The 11,703-nt window shown below is 42.4% G+C and overlaps 1 protein-coding gene across 1 annotated transcript in view; it reads left to right on the forward strand.

Annotated features, from left to right (window-relative positions):
* Positions 1 to 8,509, forward strand: part of ATP6V0E1 (ATPase H+ transporting V0 subunit e1) — a 30,367-nt gene extending 21,858 nt beyond the window's left edge. The window contains exons 3-4 of the mRNA XM_005899774.3: positions 570 to 699; positions 8,018 to 8,509. Of these exons, the coding sequence (XP_005899836.1) occupies positions 570 to 663 (94 nt within the window). The 3' untranslated portion in view covers positions 664 to 699; positions 8,018 to 8,509. The remainder of the gene's footprint in view (positions 1 to 569; positions 700 to 8,017) is intronic.
* The last annotated feature ends 3,194 nt before the right edge of the window (positions 8,510 to 11,703 follow it).

Here is an 11,703-nt window from a genome sequence, read left to right on the forward strand (position 1 = left end):
GCCACTGCGATGAGAGGCCTGTGCGCCACAACTGGAGAGCAATCTCCACTCACAGCAGCGAAGATCCAGGGCAGTCAGTAAATAAATAGATAAAAGATTTTTAAAGTATGGGTGTGTCATATTGGTTGTGGGTCTTAGCATTTGGAGAATGGATAAAGTAAACTGATTTTTCCTGAACCCAGAAGTTATGATTTTGACAAACTGAGATTAGGCAAAAACACTCTTGAATGACAGTGTCATATGAATTCAGGAGATCTTGAATACTTGGAAAGGGAATTAAGAATATGAGTGAAAAGATCAGAGGCATGCTATGATGAAGCTTCATTGGTGTGTCAATAATGTATCAAAATGAAGACAGGATTTGGTCTGTGAAGCCTTTTTTTTTTTTAATAAGGTATTCTCCCATTAAACATGATGTGTTTTATGAACTTTAAATGTATTGAAAATATGGTCTGAACAGAATAGATTTAAATTCTACCAAAGCACTCTCCTCGTCCTAACTTATAATGGTCCTATTCCAGCATGACTTCACCACTTTTTGTTGTGCTTCCTTCCCCGTTATTTTTTAGTTGGCTGATTGCAATTCTGGCCCAACTCAACCCTCTCTTTGGACCACAGTTGAAAAATGAAACCATCTGGTACCTCAAGTATCATTGGCCTTGAGGAAGAAGACCTGCTCACTGGTACTCAGTCATTGAGGTGACTATGCCCTTGACCTTTTCCCATCAGTGTTGTCAGTCGGTCAGCTAGAGTCTGCCTGGACTTTTCCTTCTTTTAACACTTGGCAAGGGCAGGCTGCTCAGAAAGCAAACACAACTGAATAGCAGAAATAGAACTTAGGCCATTCACTCTACCAAAGGATTTATCCACAAGATTTTTAAAAATTGTATTCTTACCCAGAATATTTTTGAATTACTTTTGCATGTGGTCTTTCGGGCACAGATCAAGAACATGACTATTTATACTTGGTATTTCGAGATTCAGCAACTTGAAGTGGCAGACAGATTTTAGATGAAGGGTATCTGTGAATGCTTTGGCAGAGAGAGACAGATAAGTTTTGAAAATTGGTCTTAAAATTGCAGGTTTCCTGAGCATCAGAGAAGTGAGGAGTGGTGTAGTGGAAAGATTTATTCACTGGCCAAGAGTCAGAAAACTTCTCATGTCATTTGTTCCTCTATCTCCATTTTGTTAAATGGAGGTTAGTGCTAAATGCTTCCCTAGATTCAGGTTCAGCTTTTTTGGCAAGCATACTTAAATGGTTCTGTGAACTTCATATTGCCTTATATCAGGAGGCACACAGTGCTTGGCTCTCTGGTCTTTGCCAAGGTGCTGGATTCTGATCCCTCCAGGTGAAGAGGTCTCTGTCAACCTTTATCCAGTGATTTTTATCCATTGATGATCTTAGCCTGCATTGCAGTAGAAATTGCAAAATGGAAATTTTTTACTTCTTTTATTACTTACATATTTGATTAGGTGAAAGATTTCTGTGGAAACAAACTTTTCTTCATCGACTAGGGTTATTTAGTAACCTTGACATATAGATCAGATAAGAAAAGCAGGATATATATTTAATTTTTCCTTTTAATTTTCAGAGTAAGATATTGGTGCCCAAGTTACTTCCAGGGAGTCCAATGGGGTTTTCTATTCTTTGCTTTTCAGTTGTAATCAGTACACATTTATCACCCTGTTTAGGTTCAGCTCTGTCTTGGGCCCCACGGGCACCTGTCTGGACCAGCGTCCGTGTCCTCGCGCTGTTAGTCTTTGGTAGTTCTGCTTCTGGCAACATCAAGGTGTCCCAGACCTCTCTTCTGTGTTTCTTCACCTGGAATCAGCTTTCCCTCCAGTTGCTTTCTAAATTTCTGACTGAAAGGATCCCTGGTTCATGAGTCAGTCCTCAAGCTTAGTTGACCCTTTTCTCCCCCTAGTGGAAGTAGTATTTTAAAACCATCTGATTGCTGGGTGCATTCATTTCTGGTAGGGTGGGTTGTTACTTCTAAGTCTTTACCATGGACAAAGCCAGAAAGTACACATTTTTATTAAAAAAAAAATCACAAGTTTATGTCGGTATTTCTAATTCACGTGTAACAGTACAGGGTTTTTATTTGACTTCTTTGGTTTTATACTTGAATTTCATTCACTTATGCTGAAAATCTTGGTTCCTGAAGACTAGCTTACTGACTTTGATTATCCAGATGTTATAGGATATATAGGATTATCCTGTGTTTTATAGGACATATTAAACTATATATTATAGGGTAATCAAAGTGGTAATTAAGTAATATAAAGTATTTTAAAAATAACACCAATATATCTACTAATTATAAGGTTATCAAATGCAGTGTAGAATTTCTTTGCTGCTTTGTTTGAAAAACAAAGTACTATTTTCTGAGGTTACTTGAAATAATTAGTTCATCTGGTGGTTATCATTTTGATATACAATTAGATTTAAATGATTTATTTTGTGTTCGGTTTATAGTAATTTTTTCTTTTTTCTTTGCTACTTTTTTGGGAATATGTAGAACATTTCCAGAGTCAAAATTATAAATAAGATACATTCATAGAAGTCTCTATCCTTGCAGTATTTCATTGTGCAGAGATAGCACATACATATGTATATGTCGGCATGCATGTCCATCCTCCCTTGACATACACAGGTGTTACAGGGGAGATGTCATATTACATTTGCTATTCTGTACCTTGCTGTCTTCACTGAAAAATATATCCCAGAGATTGCTCCTCCTATCCATGTATAGAGATCTTCCTCCATTCTTTGTATAGCCATTAATACCCCTTTGGATTATTTCCAGTCTTTTTGTTATTATTGATGATAAAGCCACAGTGCCATCCTGCATGTATTTTGTATTTTTGTGTTTTTACCAGTAATCTTTGGATTAGAGTCCTTGAAAATAGAATCTCTGAGTTAAAGGTATAAATTCTTCCTCTAGATCTTACTACATTCCCTTCTGTTGGGACTGTACTATTTTTACATTCCCACCAACAGTGTGTGAGAGTGCCCATTTCCTCATAGCTTGAATTTTTGGCATTCTGATAGGTAGGCAACTTTTTTTTTCTTAAAGTTTTGTCTGCCCAAAGGGGTTTTAATTCCCTTTTAATTAGATTTTCTTTTAATCTGATTCGTATGTGAGAGTGTGTGTGTGTGTAACTGCCTTTTTTGTTTTTTCCATCAAGTTGTATTTTCTGTCCTTCCTCTTAGCTATACTGACTATGAGGATATTGATTGGGTTTAAAGCTGAGAACCTCAGGCCTCAGAGTGGGATCTCGTTCTAGTGGAGACAGTCACTTACCTTCCTTTGAGCCTCATTTCCACCTTTTACCATAAGTAAATTGGGCCCTTCTACCCTGAATCATACTGTGTGGGGGGATCTGTTTCATTTGCCCATTCTTTTCATTTTCACATGTTTGTAACCCGGTGGATGAATTCCTAACACTTATACTCTGGTTCACAGCACAGACTAAGACCGCTTGAAACCCTTAGGTTACAGTTTGTTCCTTTGAAAGCAGAATGCCAGGAAACAGAGCTCGCCAGGCAGCCGTGGCCATGAGCGTCAGGTCGTGCTGATCCCACGTCTAAGGGAGTGATTGTGATAGCACCACAGCTCTAGGCATTTGGAATTATCACATCAGGAGATCTGATCTCTGCCTAACATTGGAGCAAACAAAACCCTTAAGATAGAACCTCACTTTTCTCTGGTAAAATTCAAAGAATGAGCTAAATAAAACCCTTTTAGAAACTTTGAAGACATCTGGGATGATAAAAGAGTGCAGAAACCAGATTTAGACTTGTCCTCACCTGGTAAGGAAAAGTATTCAGTTCTGCACGTGACTCTTTAAGAGGCCAGATTTGGACAGTAGGAGGTGTAAGCCAGGCATGGTATTCAGCGAGAAAAATGAGGAACAGTTATGGAAGCTATGGAATACTTTTATACAGATGAAATTGTGTTGATCTCAGACAGGACACTTACAGCTAGCCAGTCCTTTGTTACTTTAAACACTTTAATTGCCGTAGTTTGCTTTGATATGTTGATAGACTGAGCTATACCACATTATGTTTATTGGCTGGAAATTTTACCCAGTACTTCGAAGAACAATCCTCAGTCCATCTCTGCCCCCTGCCAGTCGAGGCTCTGCCTCTAGAGCCTCGATCCATGAGATACTTATGGGAACTATCACATCAAGTTTGCTATTTTTCCAATGTCCTATTTTCCTACAAAACTGTGGTGTTGGAGAAGACGTTTGAGAGTCCCTTGGACAGCAAGGAGATCAAACCAGTCCACCCTAAAGGAAATCAACCCTGAGTACTCACTGGAAGAACTGATGATGAAGCTGAAGCTCCAATACTTTGGCCACCTGATGTGAAAAGCCGACTCGACTCACTGGAAAAGATCCTGATGCTGAGAAAGACTAAAGGCAGGATGTGAAGAGGGCAACAGAGGATGAGATGGTTGGATGGCATCACCGACTCAATGGACATAAGTTTGAGCAAGCTCTGGGAAATGGTGAGGGACAGGGAAGCCTGACGTGTCCATGGGGTCACAGAGTCAGGCATGACTTATGACTGAACAGCATTTTCCTGCAGCTTTGGGGATGTGATACTTGTGTAGAGTCTACTCAGAGTGGCTTCAGACCACTGTTCTATAAGTTAGTTAGTTAACTACATCATGGTAATATATTTAGATGAGTCTATATAGTTTACCACAGTCCTAAAAGGGCAGGCATTCTATTTTATTACAAAGTCTGGACCAGAGAGGAACAGAGTATTGGTTATTAGGCCTCTGCCCTGAGGGAGCTGCTTTCTTATACATTCCAAAAATATTTGCGTGTCACGAGATGGATAGCACTGTGATCCACCATGAGTGGGGATTTCAGAAGAATCTGTGGGCTCTAAAGGGGTTTGCGATCTATTGAGAGGTTGGAATTAAGCCATACTTGTGAGAAGTTTAAATAGTTCAAGGTGCTTTATGGTTAAGCCTGTCATAGTCTTCCCTGTCACTTAGGGTCAGAACCCATTCGATGGCTTCTTTCTCCTTTCTCTCCGTTGAATCCATTTGAGCCTGTTTTACCACTTGTCTGCCTGTCTATTCATTGTTTCTCTTTCTGGGACCCTAATTTCTGAACTGATCCCTGCAACTCTGAATTACTGCAGTGGCTGCCTCTGTACTCGGGGTATCTACTAACCACTACCTTGTTTATCTTCCTGATACAGCACTTCCTGGAACACATCACTGCTTGCCCCAGAAACTCAGTAGTTCTGTATGAGCTACCGTAGGGCTTTTTTGTAGATCATGAGGTCTCTGATTCTAATGGGTACATGCTGTTTGGAATGCTGTATGTTACGTGTTGTAAGCACAACTTGTCAGGGTCACGAAGGTCCCATGCACCACAGAAGATAAGAATGACTGATCTGCAGATTCTGTCTCATTTTCTCACTCAGCGGTTGAGGCCTGCCACATCTGCCCTCAAACCACCTTCGCAGCCTCTCTTTTCACAACTTTCCTCAGTGACCTGCTGGTTCTAGCCACACTGTTTTTGTTTTCTCAAGCTAATTAGCTTTCCTTAGCTTTTCTTGCCTCTTACTATGCCCTTCACTAATTCAGAAGGCAAGTTAGTAAACACACGACTCGGTGAGCATTGTCCTGGTGTCTGGTCCCCACTCACCCGTTCTCTTCGTTCTTTCTGATGTTTTCTCTTTGAATGTCCAGCTTGCAGATCCTTGCACTTTGTTTCCTGGCCACAATGGCTTCACGGTGATCTCTTCTGTCCTAAGTGTATTTGGCTCTGGAGGTTTTGCCATCCATTCAGTGCATTGCCTTGAATTGTGAAGCACTCATGCCTTTAGTTTGATTAAATACCTCTTGTAGTCAATCTCCTACAATAAATATATACATTACACATTATAGTAAAGAAGGAATTATTTTGTGAATTTATCTGAAATGAAAAATTAAGGATAAAAATGATATCTATTCTTTGCTTAAAAAAATATATCCACTCATTCTTCTCTGAGCAAATTTCTTGGTTCTAGCCTTAATATTTTTCTGTTGTTTTCATTCTCAATCTTAGCTGAAAGTAGCCTTGTGATTCCTTTATTTTACAAAATGAGAACATGGACCCTTTGGTCGAGTTCCCCAAAATGGCTATTTCATATCAGAGAGACGATTAGAATATATGCTTCTTTAATTCACTCCAAAATCAGACCACAAGTCTGTGCCACTGGACATAATGCTCACTCACATTGATCTTAAACTGGTATCACTGAGCTTGAGGGAAAATCATCCCCTCTCTCTACGTGGTTTTTCAGAAGTGAAGACTCGTTTTCCTCTTTTGTGGTTGTTCATTTGCCCAGAAGGGTCTAAACAATGAGGAAGTTTCACAGTATGCTCTTCATAGAAATTAACACACACGTACAATCTGATTTCACTACTTCAAATATTCTCAAGAAAAATTAATAATCTGCCTGAAACTCAGATCTATGAAGAGGGCTGTTCCGCTGGCTTAAGTAGGAGAAGAGAAAATGATATCAGTTCAGAGGAAAGTTTTTCTGAAGGGCTTCCCTCATGACTCAGCGGTAAATCCACCTGCCCAGTGCAGGAGATGTCGGTTCGATCCCTGGATCAGCAAGATCCCCTGGAGGAGGAAATGGCAACCCACTCCAGTATTCTTGTCTGGGAAGTCACATGGACAAAGGAGCCTGGCTACTACAGTTCATGGGTTTGCAGAGTTGGACACTACTGGGTGGCCGAGCACGCACCCAAGGTTTTATGAAGCCGAGGAAGAAACTGGTAGCTCTGGCCATTACCCTACCTGGCCTGCTCTGGTGTTTTCCTTAATACATGGTAAAAAAAAAAAAAGCCCTCTAATGACATCTTCAGTTAACTGTCTCCAGTGTCCTGCCCTGGCAGGCCCCCAGCAGTCTAGTGCTTCCCACCATCCAGGAAAACTGGCCCACCCGGTTTGCTCCAGGAGGACTTAGCAGCAGTCTCCTGTCTGCTTCCAGGCACCTTGGCCCCGGGGCCTTGGGAAACCTATCATTTAATCACCCTGCACTGTGGATTCTCTTGGATGTGCCACTGGTTTGGAAAATCTCAAGAGTCCATCTGGTCTACCTATGGGTTTTTCAGCCTTCAATCTTTGTCAGATTTGCCTGCCACAACCACACCTCATCTGAATTTTAACTAGCCCTTCACTCCACCTGCACCTAAATCTCTTGTTTTAGGTTTATCTAAATAAACAGCTTGTTTTCCCACTAACTCAGTGCTTGTGTGGAAATTACCTCTTAAAGACACTATTTGTTTAATTTTCTTTTCCTTTTTTTTTAATTTCAAAAGTAAGCATATGTGACTTTATAAAACATCAAATCAGCTTTACATGAAGGAGTTCATGAGACCACTGTGTGAAGATACCTATTTTAAATGCTTGCTAGCTCTGCAAAGGTGGTGTTGCAGCTTTAAACTTGTAGAAAAGTTCTCCTTTGTCACCTACACTTGGGGTGGCAAGAATGGTGAGCCATCTCGAGTACCAAGCAGCCTGCTGTTGAGGAGTTCGACATAGGGAAAGCCTGCCCGCCTGTGGGAGCCTGGCTTCCTTGTTGGAGGAAAAGTGCATATACAGGTTCTTGAAGGCCAAGTGAACTTGTCAGACCCCAGTGCGATTGGTTTCAGTCCCCTCCACTCTTCCTGCTTTCCGTAACACTGTCAACCAGGACTTGGGCTCCTCGGTTTAGCGTTGTCCTTGGTAGCTGGACTTCTTGTCACAGTCCTGCCGGAACCTTGCGTTTTAACTAAGCCCACTTTCATTCAGACATTTATGGAGCACCTGTATATAGGGTTGGCCAAAAAGTTTGTTTGGATTTTTCCACACCATCTTACAGAAAAACACGAACAGACCTTTTGGCCAATACAATATTTGAAATGATTAGCCTGGTTGACTTTCTTGGTGTTACCCTTTTGCTCTCCTGAGGATGGTGGAAAGGCCCAGTTACTGGAACGGTTTTGTTTTGCAGGTCACGGAGAGAACTCCTCTAGATGTAAAATCACCTCAGTACCCAGACCACCTCCTTGACGTGCCCACTGTGGCCACCAGCTGCCTTAAACGTTCACCCACATTTGAGTGCCTTTTTCTACAGTGCTGTGTTTTTTTCCTGTCACCTTTTTTACACTTTGAATGATGTGCCTCTTTGAGCTAAACTGTGCTGCCTCTGTAAAATCTTTATGTACTCTTCCGAGATGGAAAGTGCTGGTCTTCTGAGAAATACTGTTACTCTCTCCTTGGAACCGATGGATTGGAAGATGGCTCCTGCCTGCTCACAACATGAGAATCAGCGGAGTGTTTAAAAAACTGTTTCATGACAATAAGTCTCCAGTGGGGCAGTCAGTAGGAGAACACGTTTTCCAGGGAAAATCTGACCCACAGAATTATACCAAAGTATTTTCGGGTTGAATTTCTTATTTCTGCCATCTGTTGGAATAAATTATTTTTCTGCTTTCTGTGGAAACCTGGTTTTTGTGTTTGTTAAATAAGCTCATTTCTATCTCTAGATAAGGCCTTTCTGAAAAGTGATTTTGTACTTCCAATTTAGCTTGGATGGATCAACCTGGTTGTGTAGTTTGAGATGACTGAGGAATCTGGTAAGTACATTTCTAACCATCCAATAAACATCTCAGTGCTTGCTGTAGCCACTGGAGGAGTCAAAGAAGTGGATATTGGGTCCCTGCAAATTCAAGAGCTGGAAGGCTACTGGGAGGTAAGGTTGGTCTACATAGAACTAGAGATCAAGGCCGCATTTCACCACTGTCCGTAAACACGTAGTCGAGATACTGAGCAGGTAGAGGGGCAGTACCAGCCACAGGGACAAACCAGAACCAGCAGCTCCTTGTACCATTCCCTGTCGGAAATGGGACGGAACAGTCACGTGGTTAAGGAGGGACGGGGACAGCGTTGTGTATTTTAGCAGTGGGCATCTCAATACTTCAGTAACTTGGGGACTATATTAGATTTAAGAAATTAAAAATGAAAATGGATCTAAATTTTCACCGACTCATGGCTCTTTGACAGCCAGCCAAGAATGGATTTCCTGTTTTGCAGTTTGTACTTTTCTTTTCCTCCAAAACTATCTGAACTCATTGCTTTGCTATTCTTATGACCAAAGAGAGTTTCAAGTTGATGTGACCCTCCTGCTTTCATTTCTTTCTTTTCCTTCTTTTCTTTCATTTTGAACAGTTTTCCCTAAGAGGCAACTCCATCCTTTACATTTGCAGCAAACAGGCTTCTTTAGGTAATTTCATGGCATCCAGAAAACACTGAAGATTTGATGTCGAAGGACCATAGTAATACCTGCTACCCCGTCATTTTATTATAAATAAGGAATCTCAGCCCAGAAAAGGAGGGTTGCCTGCCCGGTTTAAGGGAGCCGGTCAGCGGCAGACAAAGGAGGAGATGCGTGTTTTCTCATTTCCACTCTAGAGCACTGTTTCCTTGCTCCCGGCCTCTCTCATTGCTCCACTGGCCAGGAGCCGACTCTGGGGCTTGGGTGGGAGGGAAGAATTCTGCCTTTGTGGATGACCAAGCTGTCTCCCATCAGAGCAACTTATTTGACCCTTCATTGTTATTTGTCATCTAAGAAAGCAATGCTGGTGGTTACTGTGGGTACATAAAAGGATGCCACAGTCTTGGAGCCCTGATCATGGTTGGGGGCGTGTGACCTGCGAGCAGCTGTGTAACCATTCTTTTGAGTCAGGCCCTACTGCCCAGCATTACTGGTGGTCAGTCTGAAACCTTTCGAGCTCCCACCCCAGCCTGCTTCTCAGCAGACCACCATGAGTTTGAAGCTGAGCCTCCCGTTGTCCCCGGCGTGATGCTTTCGTTGAGTGGTGCCTTTGCCGTCCTGACTTCGGCACGGCGTGAGCTGTAGGAGCCTCCACGGGTCCAGCACAGCAGCCCTGGGCTGTAGCGTCCGTGCAGCTCTTGGGGGGGTCTTCTCATTCACAATCATGGTTGGACACGTTTCCGATTTAATGGCATAATTGAAGGCAGAGGTCATGACCCTGGCTGATCAAGGTCCCTGAGTTCTGCCTTGTTCTGTCACTTTGTATAAATCCATTTTTGTACTTCTGGAGGTTAGACATTAATGGGGCTAGCTGGATTACATTGCTCTTTGCGTTCGGGCTTGCTTGCCATTTGGTGTGATTCAATTCCTACCGAGAGAGGTAAGGAAGATTCGTGTGTTGCTTGCACTCACAGCAGGGATGTGAGCACTGAAGGGACTGCAGTGTGCCAGGGAGGTTTGGAAAATCCTGCTCAGAAAGCTCTCAGGGAAGGTAAAGGCCCTAATAAGGCAGCAGCTCAGGCCTGAACCTAGAGGATTTTCTCCAAACCAAAACCCTACTGAAGCCTCAGCATAAAGCCTATGATGAAGAAAGGAACTCACTTCCTAGCCAAATTGGGGATCAGAGACACCTCCTTCCCACACCCTACCCCATCTCAAATCTACCCCCACCTCCCACTGAAAGACAGATTTTAAGCCCTTAACAGCCAGGTTCTGTGACTCTGTCACCACCGAGATGCATTACTGTCATTGAAAGGAAGGAATGATGAGACCCACTCGGATTTCATGGGCAAAATTCAGTAGGTTGTCTGGGTCCAACTAGTCACTTAACCTTTGAGTCTATTTCGTCATGTATGAAATTCTCAAGAATATTAACTGCAGTTAAGGTATAAACTCAGATACATGTTTTCTCTTCATCTCCTCCCTAATAATTGAACCATTTTGTTACAGCAACTCAGGCAGAATCTGAGATGAACACCTGCGAACACTTTTTCCCTTGAGAGTGCCCTTGATCCAGTGCCTGCCAGGGCCCAGGTTGGAAGGAGCACCATCCAGCCCTTTGAGAGGATACTGAAGTGTTTCTTTCCTCCAAAGTCTGGCCCGGTGAACATGGTGGGCCTGGGATGATCATTAGACTAGGAGAGGGCCTAGCTTTGCAATTACTCCATCGCTTTCTAGTAATGTGGCTTTGGGAAAATCATTTAATATCCAAGCCTCAGTTTTTTTAATCTATAAAATGGTGATAATACCTGCCCTTTTCTGCTATATGAGGTTGTTACCATATGAGGTATTGGTGGTACAGATCATTTGTAAATTATGATAATACACAAAGGATATTTTTTGAAGAAATGATGAAATCCCTAGGACCCACTGATTATATTTTTCTATGAAGATAGGCCCCAGTGGGGCAGCTGACTTTCTTTTTTTAACATATGGTTTCCCTTTTGTTTGGGCTTCCCTTGTGGCTCAGCTGGTAAAGAATCTGCCTGCAATACGCGAGACCTGGGTTCGATCCCTGGGTTGGGAAGATCCCCTGGAGAAGGGAAGGGCTACCCACTCCAGGATTCTGGCCTGGAGAATTCCATGGACTATACAGTCCATGGGGTCACAAAGAATTGGACACGACTGAGTGACTTTCGCTTTCCCTTTTGTTTAGTCATTTGTACTTGGGTTACATAAAAATAAAAGGCACACACCAGGCTCCAAGCCTGATCTCTGAGCAGGGCGATGGATTTCTTCGAAATAATCATAGCGTAAGTGTCTAGACCACATCCTTCCTGCCTTTCCAGGCTCTACCAGGTCGTATACCAGAACGGGAGAATTTCTGGCATGCTTATGTAGATGTCATCTGAGGGTCCTTGGTT

This window comes from Bos mutus, chromosome 20 (genome assembly GCF_027580195.1).
Source record: "Bos mutus isolate GX-2022 chromosome 20, NWIPB_WYAK_1.1, whole genome shotgun sequence".
NCBI classification, from domain to species: Eukaryota; Metazoa; Chordata; class Mammalia; order Artiodactyla; family Bovidae; genus Bos; species Bos mutus.